The sequence below is a fragment of the Lagenorhynchus albirostris genome, chromosome 9 (genome assembly GCF_949774975.1).
Source record: "Lagenorhynchus albirostris chromosome 9, mLagAlb1.1, whole genome shotgun sequence".
NCBI lineage: Eukaryota > Metazoa > Chordata > Mammalia > Artiodactyla > Delphinidae > Lagenorhynchus > Lagenorhynchus albirostris.
Window position 1 is genome coordinate 6,569,958 of NC_083103.1, and position 19,047 is coordinate 6,589,004.

At 48.3% G+C, this 19,047-nt stretch overlaps 2 protein-coding genes across 3 annotated transcripts; one reads left to right on the plus strand and one right to left on the minus strand.

Moving 5' to 3' along the window:
* Nucleotides 1-1,538: 1,538 nt before the first annotated feature.
* BANF1 (BAF nuclear assembly factor 1) lies at nucleotides 1,539-3,386 on the minus strand. The gene is made up of 3 exons (XM_060158581.1): nucleotides 3,142-3,386; nucleotides 2,315-2,462; nucleotides 1,539-2,066 (listed from the first exon to the last, which is right to left on the minus strand). Exons 2-3 carry the CDS (start codon nucleotides 2,435-2,437, stop codon nucleotides 1,920-1,922), a joined length of 270 nt encoding a protein of 89 aa, XP_060014564.1. The 5' UTR covers nucleotides 2,438-2,462; nucleotides 3,142-3,386; the 3' UTR covers nucleotides 1,539-1,919.
* EIF1AD (eukaryotic translation initiation factor 1A domain containing) lies at nucleotides 3,346-11,414 on the plus strand. Of its 2 annotated transcripts, none has more exons than XM_060158579.1 (6): nucleotides 3,346-3,823; nucleotides 4,449-4,652; nucleotides 4,796-4,904; nucleotides 5,007-5,115; nucleotides 5,288-5,335; nucleotides 5,893-11,414. In XM_060158579.1, the coding sequence occupies exons 2-6, from the start codon at nucleotides 4,566-4,568 to the stop codon at nucleotides 6,035-6,037; spliced, it is 498 nt and encodes a 165-aa protein (XP_060014562.1). In that variant the 5' UTR covers nucleotides 3,346-3,823; nucleotides 4,449-4,565; the 3' UTR covers nucleotides 6,038-11,414. The 2 variants fall into 2 exon arrangements, with proteins under 2 accessions (XP_060014562.1, XP_060014560.1); XM_060158577.1 differs by having other exon boundaries at nucleotides 3,348-3,823; nucleotides 4,478-4,652.
* The last annotated feature ends 7,633 nt before the right edge of the window (nucleotides 11,415-19,047 follow it).

Genomic DNA, 19,047 nt, shown 5'->3' on the forward strand with positions numbered 1-19,047 from the left:
AAGGCAATCACTCCCAACTTCTTTTTCTTTACCAACGACTTTTGCAATAAGCATTTTTTTTTCCCTCTAGTTTTACCACCCACGGAGATCCCTACATAGGGATCCAGCTGGGGGCCCTTATATACAAAGCTGCTGTGAACAGTCGCTCAAGTGCCGGTGCAGGCGTGCGTGTCCTCAGTCACAACCCTGGGAGCGGAATTGCTGGCTCACAGGGTGGGTCTTCAGTTTTACTGGCAAACACCCTTTTCCCCAACTGTTCATACCAATTTACGCTCCCACCAGCTGGGTATCTGATCCTGTTGCTCCACTTCCTCATCGGCACTTGGTATCGTCTGACTTACAACTATACGTGAGCGTATAATGGCATCGTGTTTGCATTTCTGACTACAAATGTCATTGAACACCTTCTAAAAGGCTTATTTACCACTTGGGGATTCCTCTGTGGCTGCCTTCCACGTCTTTTACCCATTATCCTGTTGTGTTGTCTGCTTTTTCTTGACTGCAGCTCTGAACTTGCTCTAGAGAGTCCTTTGTTGTCGATGTGTGTTGCAAATATTTCCAACCATGGGTTAGGCTCCTCACTCGCTTTATGGTATCTTTAGATGATGGAAGTTTCTATAATGGAGTTGAACTTATCAACTTTTTCTTAATCTTTCCCTGCCCTGAGATCATGAAAATCTTCTCATATTATCGCAATGTTTGTATTTATTATCTGTCATTTCTCTCCTCACCAGACTGTAAACCCTCTGAGGATAAACAAAGCTGCTGTGAACACTCGCTGAGGTGCCAGTGCAGGTGTGCCGGTGTCCTGAACAATTCCAGCACTGCATCTGATCCTTACAGCATCACTTTCCGGGAGGGGAAACTGAGTCTCAGAGAGGCCAAGCGCCATGACCAAGGAACACAGGGCTCTCAGGTTTCCATATTATGTTTTGAGGACCAGTCTTCCTCACCCGTAGAAGAGGAAACAGTCACTTGTTACTGTGAAAGAAACAAGTGTTTGCAAAGATCTTAGCTCTGGACCTAGTTCATACCAAATCTTCAACGAAATAAAGATGAAAATATACCAGGTAAAAGTGTATCTCACTCAAGCCCCTACCCCAGTTGTGATGCTCACATTCTTTCTGCCTCCCTAAGAGAACAGGGCAGACTGCAAGAGCCCTGCCCACTCCTCCCAGAGGCCAGGAGAGCACAGGACAGTTGGCAGGTAAACCTTCACCCACATCCCAGCCACCCTTTTCCTAGTAGCTCTGACTGCCACTGACTTTTCCACCAGGTGCTACCTAGCCCAGCTGTTGACCACATGGACATCTGGATCCCAGGAAGGGATCAACCCACACTCTCTCCCACATTACTAAAGGACTGAGACATGCCAAGCCACCTGCCCAAGGCCCGTGTGGCCAGGATGGCTGCCCTCCAGAGTGGGAAGGAAGCTGCCAGTTTTGATGTGCACTGATAAGAAGGGCAGCAAACCTGGTCACTCCCGGAGGAATAGGCCACTCCCAGCCCGCCTGCTTCTCATATACAAAGCCCAGTCATGAAGGCCACTGACTTTATTGATTTAAAAAACTTTACAAGGACAGTGACTGTTCTGCCAGAAATAGGGCCAAATGGCATAAAACAGACCAGAGGTGGGAGCAGGGGGGCGGGGACAGGGCCAGGAATCACTCAGAAAAGCTGGTAACTGCTGTCACGAAACTGGCAGGGAAAGGAAAAGGGGGATGCATGCAAGGATAAGAATTCCAAAAAAGTTGAAATGGTGAGGGGAGAGAACTCCCAAAAGACCCTGGAGTCCATGGGACGTGCGCACGACAACAGCAATCTTTTCCTTTGTAGAGGACGGGGAAGGAGTCCTCACTTGGCTGCAAACTCTGGAGACGCAGTGCTGGGGCTCGGGGTCGGGGGCTCCCCAGAGAGCATCACAAGAACGCGTCGCACCACTCTCGAAGGCACCCGAAGCAGTCCCGGGACTGCTTGGCGTTCGCACCGCACGTGTCCTTCAGCCATTCCCGGAAAAGATCTTCATCTTTCTTTAGCACCAGAAACTGACCAAGGACCACATAGGCCTGCAAGATGGGCAAAGCAAAGGCGGGCTGCTGAGCGCTCTGTGGGACTAAGACAAGAAGGCCACTTCCGTGCCGCTCCCAGCACAGGAGCCCAGGAGACGGGGCAGGCTCCAGCCTGCGGGCTCTGCAGATCTCACACCACCGCCCATCCCCAACAGGTACACGCACTCTCCTCACTCCCCAGCTGCGGGGATGCACTGTAGTCGGCCACCCCCAGCCCTCCCCGGCTGCACGCAGCCGCCCCACACCTTGTCAAAGCCCCTTTCCTCCAGCTTCTTGCCCAGGACTTCGCCAATGCCGGCCAGGCTTCCCACTGGCTTTTCCCCCATGGGCTCTGCCACGAAGTCTCGGTGCTTTTGGGAGGTTGTCATCTTGATCAAGCTTAATCTGGGAATCCTAAGAAAAGGGAAGTTACGGCTAAAAACCCGGGAACTCTCGAAGGCCCACTGGCAATCTCACAGTAAGAGAGAGCTAGAGCATCCGTTAAGAAGGCTTTCTCGATTTCCCCCAGTTTACGGATGAGAAAACAGAATCAAGAAAAGTCTTTTCCTCACTGTTCAAGAGAAAGGTCTCTGCCACTCCCTGCGGGAGCTGCGTTTTGGTACCGCCCCACAGGAGAAACTATCCTGCCCTAACAGGTGGCGCACGCAGGACAAAGAGTGTCGCTCAGTACCCAGGGCCCATCCTAAAGCTGTCACTGCTCTGTGACCTTGGCTGGGCAAAGGCGGCACTGACCCAGAATGGAACGACCACCTGGTCCGAAAAGCAAATGAAAGGCTCTCCCACCCGCCCCACAGGCTGTTCACAGAGCGAAGGCGCAGCGGGAGCGCACACACCCGCTCAGCCAGCCCCTCAAGCTCCACGCCACCAGCCCCCTCCGCGTCCCACGCCGCCGGGCCCGCCCCAAACGCGCCGCGCCCCGCCCCCTCCCCGTGCCGCGGCCGAGCCCTCCCACAGGGCACGTCCGAAAGCGCATCCTCTGGCCCGTCGCAGCACTTGCGGCCCCTCCTCTCTCCCTCCTCCCTACGCCTCCTCCGACCTCCAGCCCGGGCCTTGCTCCGCGGCTCGCACTCACCCACAGCTCCGGTTCCGTAACGGGTTCTCCCGCCACCCGGCTGCTCCCGCCGATCCCTCAACCCACTAGAACTTTCTTCCACTTCCGCTTCCGGGTCGCTTCAAGGGCCGCCTTAAAAAAAAAAAATCTACATTGGGCACTTCTAGCCGCTTAGAATCACCGAGTTGAGGCACCCCCGGACCTCGAGGGCGCCCTTAGTAGGCGCTCCTTTCCGGTTCCTTCGCGGGAGGCCGGGCTGCCTTCTGTGGTCTTGCTTCTCGGGAAGCATTTCCGGTCTCAGGGAGCAGAGGTCTGTGATAAGAAAACTTTATTTCTCTCCTGCACGGCATCCGGAACCTAAAGGACTTACCCTTGGCCAACCTGATGGTGGGAAGAGTTAGAGGGACGGACAAGGAGAGAGGCGTGGCCGGGAGACTTCCGGGAGAGCGCCGGAAGTACGGTGTGCGACTCAGGCTGACACGCGCCGTTCTCCTCGCCGTCGGACTTGCGAAAGTCTGACGGGAACCGGAGGCGTAGGAGACCCGAGTCCAAGACGACTCCACTGTCGTGACCGCCGACAAGTCCTTTTTCTGGGCTTTCATTGGCTCAGCTGCGAAGTGAGTCGTGGACGAGTCGATCTCAGCGTCCAGCCTGGAGAGCGGGGTCTTTTCAGGCAGCGCCCGTGGGATTCGAGGGCCAGAGAGTAAGTATGGGGCTTTCTCTCTGAGCGTTTTTCCTCCGTAATAGGGAGGCAGGAGGGCAGGGGGCGGCAGCTAGGGATGACACGTCGGAGTTTCCTTTGGAAGCCATCAGTCTCCTGAGTACGCATTAGTCCTTGTTTTTTCAGTACCCAAGTCAGAAACAGTAGATGTCGAAGACCAAGCCAGCCTACCCTGACCTTTAATTAACTCGTTCCTGACTTGGATTCTCCTAACTTGTCTGTGTCTGTACTGTGTTGAGAGATTGAGCATCTGTGTTGTGTGGTTGTGCTGCACCTGGGATGTACAAGCATGTTGAGGAAGAAATGGTTTATCTTACTCCTTCCCCAAGTGGTTGCCAGAATGATTGATTTTTCTAGAACACGTATTTAGTTTTTGTGGTTATGTCAGTACTTAAGAATAATACGAGTTTTTTTACGTGCCTCACACTGTGCTAAGTGTTTTGCTTACGATTATTTTGTTTTAATAACCGTGTTCTGAGTTAGCTACTGCTTTTCTCTGAGGTCTAGAGAAATTGAACAGCCAGGAAATAACCAAGGTAGGGTTTGAATCCAAGCAATTGGATTTCGGAGCTCATGTTCTTAACCAGGACACTGTGTCACTCCTCAGTAAAAGGCCTCTCCCCATCTTCAAAACAGTCGTGCACTCTGAGCCTGCCATCCAAGAAACTCAGGAGGAGGAGTTGATAGTCTCTGCATCCCTCACCGCCCTGGAACAGGACCCAACATGTCTCAGGCCACCAAGAGGAAGCATGTGGTGAAGGAGTTGCTGGGGGAGCACATGGTGCCCTCCGACCAGCAGCAGATCGTGAGGGTAAGTGACATTGGGGACCAGCTGCTCTGCCCCCGCTCTCCACTCCTGTTGGGCCCCTGGGGTGGGGGCAGGGTGCACCGCAGCTCAGTGGGTGTTGGAACCGGCTGATGAGGCTGACTGGTAATTGGTCTCTCCTGGACCAGGTACTCAGGACCCCAGGGAACAATCTGCATGAGGTGGAGACAGCCGAGGGGCAGCGCTTCCTGGTGAGCATGCCCTCCAAATACCGCAAGAACATCTGGATCAAGAGAGGTGAGAGAGGCAGCCCTTTTGGAGACAGAACCGTTTCCTATGGCCTCAGCTTCCACCACTGCAAGCAGGACTGACTGTGCTTTTTCTCCTCTCTACCTGCAGGGGACTTTCTCATTGTTGACCCTATTGAAGAGGGAGAGAAGGTGAAGGCCGAGATCTCCTTTGTGCTCTGCAAAGACCACGTGCGCTCTTTGCAGAAGGAGGGGCTCTGGTAGGATGGTCCCCTTGGTCACTGGCTGCCCTACTTCTCTGGAGGATTTACTTCCTAGTTGTGGATTTGGGGGAGGGAAGATCATGGCATCTCAGGCAGGAACAGCTGGAAACAGCTTTTTTGCTGAGGAGTTTCTCTGTCCTTTCTGACTTCGGCTCTTCTCTTGGCACAGGCCTGAGGCCTTCTCCGAAGTGGCTGAGAAACACAACAACCAGAACAGGTGAGGCACAAGTCCTGGGGTAGGGAAGACAGAAAATGGGGCTTCAGGCCTTGGTACCTTGAGGGGAAATAGAACCTTCCTTCATTCCTACATAGGGTCCCTGGTGAGAGCTTCTAAATTTGTGGTTGAAAGTATGATTTAAAAGTCAGATCCCCTGGGTTAAAGTTTCGGCCTTGTGAGTTATAACTGAGTGACCTTAAGCAGGTTAACCTATAAAATGGGAACTTTGTAAGGGTTAAAGAGAATAACGCTTGTAAAATTGCTGAGCATAGTACCTGGTGAGCAGTGTGGGTTTATTGAGTGTTGGTTGTAGTAGAATCATTATTATTAAAGTCAGTAGCTCTAGCAAATTTTTTTTTTTTCTAGCAAATTTTTGAGGTGGGGGTGAGGAGGAGGTAGTTTCTTGCCGCTTTTTCTTGGCCAAGTTTCCTGCGATCTCTCTGTGTCTGACTCGCTGAGCCCTGACTGCTTGGCCATATGGTCCTCCTTTTTGTGGGGCTTCTTGGTTTTCCCAGAAGGCCTTGGGCTAATTGTCCTTTCCCCCCACCCCGATGCAGACAGGCTCAGCCAGAACTCCCAGCTGAGCCACAGTCATCGGGAGAAGAGTCCAGCTCTGAAGGTGATGCTGACCTTTTTGTTAACACCAACCGCAGACAGTGTCATGAGAGTGAGGAGGAGAGTGAAGAAGAGGAGACAGCCTGAGACCCCGGGACCCTCTTCTCCTCCTGCTCAGGGAATAGTCCTTGGCTGCTCTGAGCTTGGACATGCCCAGGAGCCTCTGTGGATCTTTCCCCCTGGATGGGGACAAGGCAGGGCCCTTCTCTGAACTGACTTTCTGACATAGGAGAATTAAACCCCTGGTGGGTGGTGACTTACGCTGGTGTCGGAGTGGCTCTTTGGAGGAAGGAGGGACATGTGGTAAAGTTAAAAACTGCTCCTAGGTGGTGTCCTTATGGGCAGGTGGGCTGAATGGGCAGGAAATGGGAAATGGCTGGACTCTTTCCTAGTTTCTCCCTCTCTCGTCGGGCACTTAGTAAGTGCCAGGCCATGTGTGCTTCCTTGCATGTACTTAGTAACTGGGAGCATTTCCACCTCATTGCCTGCTTGCAGTTAGTACCGGTTCAGGCATTCAGGATCACAGTGGGGCTTAGTGCCCATCTGCCTTTACGAGACCCTCAGGATGAATTTCACAGTGCCTCGTAAGCTGTTCTCCCTGCCTTTCTAGTCACTTGTGACTGCAGGAGCGCCCACCTCCATGCTGCTATGTACATCCCCTGGTTGGTGGCCTCCTCATGGCTACTCAGACCATCACTCCTCAGCCCTCGTGCAAACCACATCATCCCATTTCTCCTTGGAAGCTTTTTACCTCTGACTGTACATTCTCCCTCTTCATTGCTGGCATTCACCTTTTAGTCACTGCTCAGACGTTGAAGTTTACCTCCTGGCTTAAAGTCTTCTACTCTTGCTTCCATCATTGTTTTTCTACATCCCATGGATGGGCCCGTTCAACGCTATGGCCACCTAGGTCCTTGATGTCCCCATCACTAATGCCCTTGTCTTCTATTTCAGGCCTGTTGCCTATATCTGTAGTCACTCTCTGGACCCCTGACGTCACTAGAAATTGCAACGCCATTTGAATTCAAAAACCTGTACAATCACCACCTCCAGGCCTCCTTGCTCAACTACCACCCCGCCCGCCCCCCATAGAAATTCTTTATCTTCATCTTCCAGCCCTGCCACATTCTCACCATCATTCTCCTATCTTCACTTCCTTCCCTGTGCAGCATCAATTCCGTGGTCTACACCCTGTACTCCCTTTCTTCCTCCATCGTGTTCATCTAGTAAAACCTAACCTTGGGTCAACCCAGTCATTCACCTCTGTGCCTGTACGCAAGTAACTGTTAGAGAAAATAGCCAACCTGGTTCATTAGTTTTACCTTAAATTCGTAATTACAAACCTCAGATGGCCATGCAGCACTGCCTGGCAGATCTACCCTGGGATGTCGTATTAGAAAACTTTTTTTTTTTTTTTACCAAATCCCTCTTAGCCTGATAGTTACAGACTGCAGCTCATTCTTCATTAAGAAATAGTAACCATTGGAGGGAACTTTTACCTCTCTGTTACCAACCCTACAACTGTGCTCATGGATCTTCCTGTCATTTTACTGCCCATTGTAATCCAGTGGGACTTAAGCCTTTCCTCTCGTGCTTTGGAGCCTGTCTCTCTTTACTTAAGGAGTTTTTGTGAGTTTTGGTTTTTGTCATCCTGTGTACTGGGTATGTTAGCATCAAAGGTGCTATACAATCTCCCATCTGAAAAACAACCAGAAAAAAAACCTGTCACTGATCCCACATCCTCTCCAGCTACCACTTCATTTACCTGCTCCTCATTCACTCTCTTACGCTTGCTTAGTGTAGTCTTAAATACGTATATACACGTGTGTGTATGCTTACATGTGTACAAACGCACGTATAGAAATGTGTGTATATACATTCGTGAGCAAAAAATTAACCAGGTAAGTTGAAGATGTGAGTGTATTTTTAACTCATCTGAAGTTTATTTTTGTATGGAAGATGGCTAATTTTTTTCCCTAAAGGGCTAGCCACTTGTCCCTGTACCATTTATTGAGTGGTTCGTTCTTTGCTCACTGGTTCAAAATACCTTTTTTAAAATAAATGAAATTCCTGCATATATATGGATCTCTTTGGAATCTGGCACACTGATTGTGTGTGCACGCGCCATATTTTATAGCATGATTGATAACTCATTCTCCCTCACCCTTGCCCCATCGTTCCTGGGAATTTTCCTGTTTTCTTTTACATAAAAACTTTAGGATGAACTGGTCATTGCATTTAAAAGTTCTGTTGCAATTTCCATTGGCGTGGTTTTAAATCTCATAGTTTGATTTGGAGAGGAGTGGTACTTAACGGTTGTTTTTGATCTTCCTATAGAGAAATTAGTTATGTGTGTTCTTTTATAAGATGTTATCTTCTGGGAATTCCCTGGATGTCCAGTGGTTAGGACTCCACACTCCCACTGCAGGGGGCACTGGTTTGATCCCTGGTTGGGGAACTAAGATCCTGCAAGCCATGCGGCCAAAAAAAAAAAAAAATGTTGTCTTCATATGGGTCTAGTTCAATGTAGTCTTAAGAATTTTAGAGCTATTTGTTGTTATCAATGTGTTCTTTTGAAATTACATTTCCAACTATCACTGGCAGGTAGGAAAGCTGTCCGTCTCTGTGTGCCCACCTATTTATCTAACTGAATTCTCATTAGTTCTAAGAGTTCTTCAGTTGATTCTCTTGGCTTTCTGGATAGAGTGTCAAATCATATTCTACCAGCGGCAGTTTCATCCTGTCCTTTACACTCATTTCTTTTCCTTGTGAATTGTGGAGGCCAGGACTTCCAGTATAATGTTGAATGGCACCCTTGTTTGTTCCTCTCTTAGTGAGAATTGTTCTCATGTTTCATCATGAAATATTATTCTTGCTTTGAGTTTCTGGTTGATAAACTTCATTAGGCTGAAGATGTTTCCTTCTGTACCCAACTTACTGAGTGTTTTTTTCCTGTATTCAACAGTGATGAATTTTGACATTTATGAGATAGTCAAAAGATTTTTTTTATTATTGCACTGATTTACATGATTAGGTTTCCTGGTGTTGAACCATTCTTGAATTCTGATGTAAACTCTGCTTAGTTTTATATTTATTTATTTAGGATTTTTGTGTCTATCCTTGGGCCAATTTCATTTTTTATTTTAATGATTTCTGTGTCCCATTTTGACAACAGCATTATGCTAGCCTTGTAGAATGGGTTTGGAGACATTTAATCTTTTTCTTTGGACTGGAGTAATTTATAGAAAAGGAGTTGTTTTGGGACTTCCCTTGTGGCACAGTGGTTAAGAATCCTCCTGCCAGTGCAGGGGACACAGGTTCAATCCCTGGCCCAGGAAGATCCCACATGCCGCGGAGCAGCTAAGCCCATGCGCCACAACTACTGAGCCTGCGCTCTAGAGCCTGCGAGCCGCAATTACTGAGCCCTCGTGTCACAGCTACTGAAGACCGTGGGCCTAGAGCCCGTGCTTCGCAACAAGAGAAGCCCCTGCGACGAGAAGCGTGCATACTGCAATGAAGAGTAGCCCCGCCTCGCCACAACTAGAGAAAGCCTGTGTGCAAGAATGAAGACCAAATCTAGCCAAAAATAAATTTATTAAAAAAAGTATTTTTTTTAAAGAAAAGGAGTTGTTTCTTCAGGGTTTGATTGAATTTTAATTATAAAATCTGTGCTTGATTCCTTTTTTAAGGGTAGATCTTTGCCTTGTAATTTTTCTGTGGCATTTTATTCAAGTTTTCTATCCTTGAGTCAGTTTTGATAATGTATATATTTTTAGAATTGTGTGTTTTTTGTATATTTAAGCCTTTTTTTGCAAAACATCATGCGTACTATTTGTATCATTTGGGACTGTCTTACTTAAAAGTGACAAAAGTCTAATTCAAACCAGCAGAAGCAAACAAGAGCTCATTGTTCTGCAGTCTCAGGGCAGAGCTTTAGGCAGAGCTGACCTAGGCCAGCATAATTTCGTCAGGGCTCTCATTTATTTCTTGGATTGTCTGTGCTCCTCTTGGTTCAGCAATCTCTTTCTCCCTATAGGTTTTTTCTTCAGGAAGCTCCAGTTTGCACTTGGTCCTGACAGACAAAGAGTTACTTCTTCAGGATCCATGAACTTCAGGGAAGACCGACTGGTCTTGCTCTGGTCACTTGCCCTCTCCTGGCAACCACTCTGGCCAGGGCTGAGTAGGGGGAATAAGGGGAGGCGAGATGAACCTCCCTGATCCATATGACATGCGTTTCCCAGGGAATAGAGAGGTTCTTTTACCCAAAAAGGGGGCAAGGGGTGAGAGCAGATAAAACAACAAACATTTGTGGCTTTTGTTTTGGGGAGGGTTTTTTTTTGGCCATACTGTGCAGCTTGTGAGATATTAGTTCCCCAACCAGGGATTGAACCCCAGGGCAGTGAGAGCACCCCGGAGTCCTAACCACTGGACTGCCAGGGAATTCCCAAAACAACAAACGTTGTCCTGAATTCTGTGTATTTTGTTTTCTTTGACTAGCTTTGCAAGATACCTGTCTACTTTATTAGCCTTTTCCTTCTGTTTCTTTGGGGTTATGTGCTCATTCTGACTTCTTGGGTTGTATGCTTAATTAATTTCAGACTTGTTTTCTAGTACATTTAGGACTAAGAATCTTCTTTTAAGTACTCCTTTGTTTCCTGCTTTTTTTTTTTTGGCCGAGCCGCATCGCTTGCGGGAATCTCATTTCTCCGACGAGGGATTGAACCCAGGCCACGGCAGTGAAAGCACTGAGTCCTCACCACTGGACCAGCAGGGAATTCCCTGTTTCCCATTTTATCGGGTGTACTTGTGTGATTTGGGGGGGCATTGTATCTAAGCATGGCCTTCTGTTTTTCTCCAGCCCTCAGTGATTCTGTGATCTACCTAATAACCTCTTTTTTCTTCCTAAAACCTTTTAATCTCGACTTCCTCTCATCAGCCATTCAACTCCTGGGGGTCATACCTAGGAATTCTGATGGAGGTAGAGTCCTTGTATTCTGTATACTGTTCCCCTTTGTCATTCTCCAAAGTTGAATTCCACCTCTATTCTCCCAACTTAGTAGTGGAGTCCAACCATATATGAATAGATGTCCCCGAATGAGCTGGCTTTTAGGAGCCCTCCTTCCCCAATGCCAATGCCAGTCCATGTGATCTGTTGCCTAATAGTACTGACCCCTGCTGCAGTTAGGTTTAAGACTTGTAGCCCGCCAGACTCCACACGTCTATCACTTTACGACCAACCTTTACAGCCAGGTCATGTCCATCGGAGCCCCCCCAATGCAGCCCAGCTCGCTTTCCTCCCTTGTCATCCAGCCACACGTACATGTGTGCCAAGGAGCACCCATGGCACTCTGAGCTAGCCGCATGGTTTTTCTCTTGTAATATGTAAACGTGGTGAGATATCTTGACACAGTTTCTCATGTTAAGACATCTTTGCATTCCTGGAATAAAATAGCCATGATACATTTTTCAGTGTATTGCCGGATTTGGTTTTCTGATGTTTGGGAGGATTTTGGCATCCAGGTTCATAAGTGAGATGGTTTAAGCTTTTCCTTTCCTGTGTTGCCCTTGTCTGGGTGGTTTGGTTTGGTTTTGTCAAGGTTATGCCGACCTCGTAAAGTGAATTGGAGAATGTTCTCATTATTAGTGTTTGTGTGAGATTGGGATTTTACACTTCTAAAATTTTTGGTAAAACCGCCTGTGCCTGGCATCTTCGCGGTAGGTTTTTAACTCTAGATTTTTATTGAGTGTAGGATTGCTCGGGTTTCTGTTCTTGAGTCAGTGATATTTTCAAGAAAAAATATTTTCTTATTTTATCTATGGCACAAAGTTATTTGTAGAATTGCCTTTTGTTCATAATCTTGACTGTATCCAAAGTTATATCCCCTTTTTTATATCTAATACTATTTTTTTGTGTTTTTTCTTTTTTAATCTTGTCAATCTTGGCAGAAGTTCATTTATTACTCTCTTCAGGGCACTGGCTTTTTTTTTTTTTTTTTTTTTTTTTTTTTTGCGGTATGCGGGCCTCTCACTGTTGTGGCCTCTCCCGTTGCGGAGCACAGGCTCTGGACGCGCAGGCTCAGTGGCCATGGCTCACGGGCCTAGCCGCTCTGCGGCATGTGGGATCTTCCCGGACCGGGGCACGAACCCGTGTCCCCTGCATTGGCAAGCGGACTCTCAACCACTGCGCCACCAGGGAAGCCCAGGGCACTGGCTTTTTTGTTATCATTCCTCATTGTTAGTTTTTTTTCTATTTCATTAATTTCTGCTCTTACCATATTTCTCCTTATACTGCCTTTGGGTTTATTCTGTGGTTCTTTTTCTAACCCTTTTGGTTTGGTCCTTAACTCATTGATTTTCAGCTCTACCTCCTCCCTCCCCACAAAACTAGTTAGGGAATTTTCAAATCTGAAGAAAAAGTAAAATAATTATAAAATAAGTACCTGTGTACCCTTCAACAGGGTCACTAATTTATAACATTTTGTCATGTTCTACTTCTCTATACATACAAAACACATAGGTTTTGCATTTAGTTGTTACATCTCTTTAGCCTCTTAATTTAGAATAGACTTCTTAACATTTTTTTGGTTTATTTTTCATAAAATAGACTTTTTAACAAGTTCAGGCCAGTTTTCTTATAACACATGTCCTGGGTTTGGATTTGTGTGATTATTTTTGTATGCTTAGATTTGAGTTAAACAATTTTAGCAAAAACCTAGAGCTGATGTGCTTTGACCACATCACCAGGTACAGAGATGATGTTCATCTATTGCAGATCACAAGGCACGTGATACAGGATGTCCAACTATTGGTGATGCCAATTTTGATCACCTGGTTAAAGGGATGGCTTCTAGGTCATTTTCTTATGAAGGTATTATTTTCCCTTTGTAATTAGGTAATCTGTGGGACAGTCTTACCTTTTAAGGCTAAAATTTCCCTTAATGCAGCTCTATAAGTATTTGTATTCGGTTTTGTTTTTTTTGTGTGTTGAAATTTTTTTGTGTATGAATTTTTCATAGCCGTTAACAACTCCCCATTTGCCCTTCCTCCAGTCTCTGACAACCACAGTTCTATTGTACCTTCTGTTTCTTTGTTTTGTTTTGTTTTTCTTTTCTTTTGGCTGTACCGCGTGGCTTCAGGATCTTAGTTCCCTGACCAGGGATTGAACCCGGCCCCTCGGCAGTGAGAGCACAAAATCCTAACCGCTGGCCCGCCAGGGAATTCCCTACTTTCTGTTTCTATGAGTTTGACTAGATACCTCAGATAAGTGGGCTCATTCAATAGTTGCCTTTTTGTGACTGCTTTATTTATTTCACTTTGTATAATGTTCTCAAGGTTTATCCATGTCATCGCATATGCCATAATTTCCTTCCTCTTTAAGACTGAATAATATTCCATTGTTTGTATGTGCCACATTTTTTTTATCCAAGAGTCGGTGGACTCTTGGATTCTTTCCACCTTTTACCTGTTGTGACTAATGCTCTTATGAACATGGATGTACAGATATCTCTGAAACCTTGCTTTCAGTTCTTTTGGATATATACCCAGAAGTGGAATTGCTGGATCACAGGGCTATTTTTAATTTTTTAAGGACCCACCGCCATGCTGTTTTCCATGGTGGTTGCACAAGTTTGCATTCCCCACCATCAGTGCACAGGCCCAGGAAGTTTCTTCACTTCCTTGCCAATGCATTATTGGCAATGCCAATTCAAGTTTCTTCACTTCCTTGCCAATGCATTATTTTTTGTTTGTTTGCTAGTAGCCATCCTGACAGGTGTGAAATATCTAGTATTTTATACTTTAGTTTTGAGTGTTTTTAAATTTCCATCATGATGCCTTTTTTGATCCATAAATTTTTAAATTTTTTTTTATAAATGTATTTATTTATTCTTGGTTGTGTTGGGTCTTTGTTGCTGTGCATGGGCTTTCTCCAATTGTGGTGAGCGGAGGCTGCTCTTCATTGCGGTGCACGGGCTTCTCATTGCGGTGGCTTGTCCTGTTGCGGAGCACGGGCTCTAGGCCCGCGGGCTTCAGTAGTTGTGGCTTGTGGGCTCTAGAGCGCAGGCTCAGTAGTTGTGGCGCACGGGCTTTAAGTTGCTCCGCGGCATGTGGGATCTTCCTGGACCAGGGCTCGAACCTGTGGCCACTGCATTGGCAGGTGGATTCTTAACCACTGTGCCACCAGGGAAGTCCCCGCACCTTTACTTCTGTCTTCCATATCTCTTAGCTCTTCTTTTACATTTTAAAAATTCGCAGTCCTTCTTTGAAGATTTTCTCAATCTGGTCTTCCAATTGACTGATTCCTAAACTGTGTCCCTTCTATTGTGTATCCTGTCTATTGTGTTCTTTATTTCAGCTCAAGATGACTTCTCTAGCAGGTTTAAACTACAAGTGACTGTACTGGAATTTTCCTTTATAGAGAACTCTGGGATCCAGTGTCTAATACACTTTAGCAATAGCCCCCTGGGGGAGTGAGTAGACCAGGCTTCAAGGCCACTGAAATTTGGCCAGCACGCACGTGTCTATCATGTTCTGAGAGGATATGCGTGAAATTCTGGAGTGTGCACTGCTCAGCAGCAGGAAGAAGTTCACAAATGCAAAAGCCCTGGGGCCAATAAGTACTGGAGGAATATAATTTCCAAAGCTGAGACGAATTCCATGGGGCTGAGTGTCAGGGCCCCTGCACACTGGTCTCGTCTGGTGACCCAGTTTAAAGGCTTTAAATGTGGAATATGCTGCCTTCAATGTACAAAGAAGCCAAATTGGTGTAGGGCCTCTTTGTAGTTTGAGGAAAAGGACAGCAATTTGTCCTTAGTAGTTGCCCAGATATCCTCTTAGGAAATTCCTTGGGTTGCGGGACCCTGGATTTTGTCTTCATTCAAGGCCCAACCAACTCTGCTTACCTGTGTCTGAGGAGCACGTAAAGCAGCATGGGCGGTTTCCTCAGTAGGAACCACTCAGAATATCATCAATGTGAGGGAAAGTCAGGACGCCAACAGTGGCTCATGTGCTCACGTGTGATGCATTGATGACATACTTGGGGGAATCCAGAATCCCTATGGAATGTGTCAAGGCCCATTGTGCACCTTGCCTGGCGACATAGAGGAATAAACCGTTAGCAGTGCCCAAGGCTGTCTCCCAGGTGGCAGCAATTTCTTCAGTTATTGTTACGATAGAATCTGGTGATGCTAAAATATCCACTTCATTAGGTAACCTTTGCTCGTTCACAGTGAGGTGCCAAGTACCCGAAACGCTTGTTTCTAGCCAGTGCAGCTTGTTGAGCATGGAGACAGCGCTGTGTATCACTCCGTTGTCATGAATTTCTGTATGAGAAGGGTACTCTTTTTCTTCCTGGGGTTCGAACTGCATGACCTTGGCCAAAGTGAGAGGGGTGTAATCAGTTCCTGGCTCCACATTCAGTCAACGTTCATAGAAGCTGCCAGCAGGGTCACAATAAGCATGTCCACCGGTAAGTCAGCACTTGCCCTGGGTTGCAGGAGCCCAACGGTCCACTCGGATGATACAATCCAGTAACACAGTAGCAGTCTCAGTCCAAGCATAGGGTGCGAGGGCCCCAAGAGCAACTGCGACTGGTTAGCCACTGGTAACAAGTTCCACAACAGAAGAGGGGAGTTCACTTACCCAGGCGTTAGTCTCCCAACCCTCAGCACACAGACTGGAGTATGTGCTCAAGAGCACTTGGAGAGTGGTGGGGAGCTGCCCTAGTCCTCTTTCAGTTCTAAAGGACCCAAATCAGGGTGCAGAGGAACTCATACAGCAGTATCTGCCCTGACTGATCTGTCTCACACAGAGCTTTGCGGGAGGGGGCCTCTGCAGGGAAATCCTCCCCTTTTTCAGTTTCCCTTTCTGTCGAAGGCTGACAAGTCAGACACATTTTGGGACCCCCTCCTGTCTCCGCCCACCCCCGCAGGGGAGCATATGTTGACACAGAGGGCAATTTTGCTTTTCTTAGTGTCCCCAGAGCAGGTGTACAGAGGAGGGGAAGGGCAGGGGTCTGAGGAAGGGCAGGTAACGTGGTCTCACTGGGCAGGGCCATGTTGTCTGGCAGGTACAGGCCTGGAGTGCCAGCCTAGGGGGTTTTGATGGGAGTCACCTGAGATGGCAGGACCTGGTGCGTCAGGAGTCAGAGAGGGGGAAATGGGTGTCGCAGGAAGGGCTGGGACCCACCAGAGTGAAAACCCCGAGTGAGGCTGACTACCCAGGGCATTAGGGCCTCGGAGAAATGGCCGTGGGGGAGTGACTTTGGCTCTCACCTCGGCCCTGTGAGCGAGGACAGCCATCTCCATCCTATACCAAGATGAAGACATTCAGAGCAGCAGAATATGGTAGTTTATCACCAACAGACAGAACTTCTAGAAGACAAACTTCAGAAAAAAATGAAAATGACTCCAGAGGAGAGATCTGAGAGGCAAGAAGGAACGAGGAACAAGTTCATTAATGATGATGATGTCTGACTAGGGGGTGGTTCTTAGAAAGTCAAGATAAGGTCCTGGAGGATAAAAACACCTAAGAATAGGGACTTCCTTGGCGGTCCAGTGGTTAGGACTCTGCGCTTGCACTGCAGGTGGCACCAGTTCCATCCCTGGTTGGGGACTAAGATCCCGAAAGCCATGTGGCCAAAACTAAAAAAAAAAAAAAACAAAACCCATGTAAGGATAGAGAGGGAGCAATCCTAATTAAAGGGTTCTAAAGGCCTGTATAGTTTGAAGGGAGATAGATCTATTGACCAAGTTTAGACTTTAATACACACATTGAAACGTTAAGGGTAATCTCCAAAAGAATAGGAAGAGTGGATAACTTCCAAGCCAGTAAGAAGAAAAGGTGTTAAACACTCAATCACTCAAAAAGAAAGCAAAGGAGAAAAACAAGAGAAACAGGACAAAGTATTACTTGTATAGAACAGAAACTACTCTGTTTAAGCAGAAAAGGGATTTTCTAGACCACTTTAGGTGACTGTGATAGTTAATTTTGTGTGTCAACTTAACCGGGCTCAGGGATTCCCAGATGGCTGGCAAAACGTTACTTCTGGTATGTCTGTGAGGGTGTTTCTGGAAATTAGCATTTGGAGCAGTAGACTGAGTACAGAAGGCCCCCTCGCCAATGCTGGTGGGCCTCACCCATTGCGCCCCGAGAGCCTGAGGAGGACGGGGAGGGGGCGGTGAGGGCGTTTGCTCCGTTTGAGCTGGGACACCTGTCTCCTCCTCACTCCTCAGGCCTTCAGGCTCAGACTTGAGACTCACACCACCGGCTTTCCTGGGTCTCTAGCTCGGAGATGGCGTATCTGGGGCTTCTCATAATCACGTGAGCCAATTCCTATGATAAACCTCCTCATATATGTGCATATCCTAACGGTTGTTTCTCTGGAGAACTCTGATACACTCACAGAATCCCAGGGGGTCAGAGAACAAATCTCGGAAGGGTGCCTGAACTGGCAGGGCCCTACCTGGGCCTCCAGGGTAAGAACTGGGGAGGCTTCATCAGGCAGCCCTGGGGAGGGGGAGGGGAGAAGGCAGGGGACACCCTGCTGCTTCCCAGTGCTGCGGGGAAACGACAGAACTGGACCATGAGCTGACAGGAGCCACAGCCTGGGTATGGCTGCTGGGGCTTGAAGGGGTTCAGTGGACCTGGGCAGGGTGTGGGCACAGCTCAGAAGGAGGACCACCTGAGTGAGGAGGGGACCCATCCTGCCCGTTTCACTTGCAGGCCACACCCACTCCGGATAATCAGCTTTTGGACCGAGGTTCCCATCACCAGGCCCAGAAGAAAGGGCCTTCTTGGGGGCTGGCCAGGGAATGAAGCTGCTGGGAGTGGTGAAGGGGTCCTGGGCAGGCCTTTATACCTTGGTGAGGGTGCCACGTGGGCCGGTGGCAGAGAGGCAGATGTATGGGCTTCTGTAAATTAAAGCTGGGCTCTCTGAGCCCCTTTGAAGGCCTTGTGTCACGTGGAAGGGCATGGACTCCCCCCATCCCCTTCACGTCTGGTGGTGTCCTTGCTCGACGGCTGCTCACCCATCAGATCCTCACGGGCCCAGGCAGCCAGTCTGGCCCTGCTCCTTACCCTCAGGCCCAGCAGCCCTGATGCTCAGTAAACATTTGCTGAAGTAATGTAAGGATGAACGTTCTTAACTCTGCTTTACACCAGCCCTGGAAGTCTGAGATGAAACACGGACTCAGTGGTAATTCGCCCGAGGTCAGACAGCTTGTGAATAGAAAAGCAGTCCACATGAGTTAGTGCCCCAGCCAGCTTGCCCCCAGGCCCTGGCTAAGACCTCAGTGACCCTCACACCAGCCTGTGCGGAGGCATCACTGCCTGCAGTTCCTGAGAGGGAAGGTGTTGCTGGCAGGGCCCCACCTTCTCCCATGGTTCTGTCTGTGCTGGGGGCTCAGGCTTCAAAAGATTTGGTGGCCCCCAGCCCCTCCCACCTCCAGGGAGCTGCACTGACGCCTTGCTGCTTCCCAGCCCCCAGCAGGGGCAAGCACAGCCTGGGGAGGGGACTAGCTAGCATGCATTCGGGCCGGGAAGGGCAAGCACGGGGCCTGGGGACCAGAGGCCACAGGATGTCTCAGAGGAAGCAGACGGCCAAGCAGGGAGGCTTCCTGGAGAGGCCCCTGCGAGTCCCTGGAAGCCCCTCCTAGCCCCTGGTGCACTATTTACTGTCTCCTCAGTCACAGGGTCAGCGTTGGGAGGCATCCTGGGCCAAACCTGGTCAATTTGACCCTGGTCCACCGTTGCTTTAGGCCTTGGTCGTTTCTGGCTCTGATGATGGTGACAGCCTCCTAACAGGCTGCACAGCGTACGGTGTGAACTTTGACAAGAGCTCGGCCAGAGCTGGTGCTATGCCACCAGGGACACTGGACTGCCCATCCGTAACACCGGACGTGCCTCAGAGGCTTCCAGGAGAAATGGACTGAGATTCCCCAAATCCCAGATCTGGGCTAGGCATCCTACGGGGACCCTCCATGAGGAAGCAGCCCAGATGAAAATTAAATCAGAATCAGACCTCAAAACGAGGAGATGAGCGCAAGAAAGCACGAGGCGCTGGTGCTTGCTGGGTCTGCCACGCAAAAACTGTCATCAAA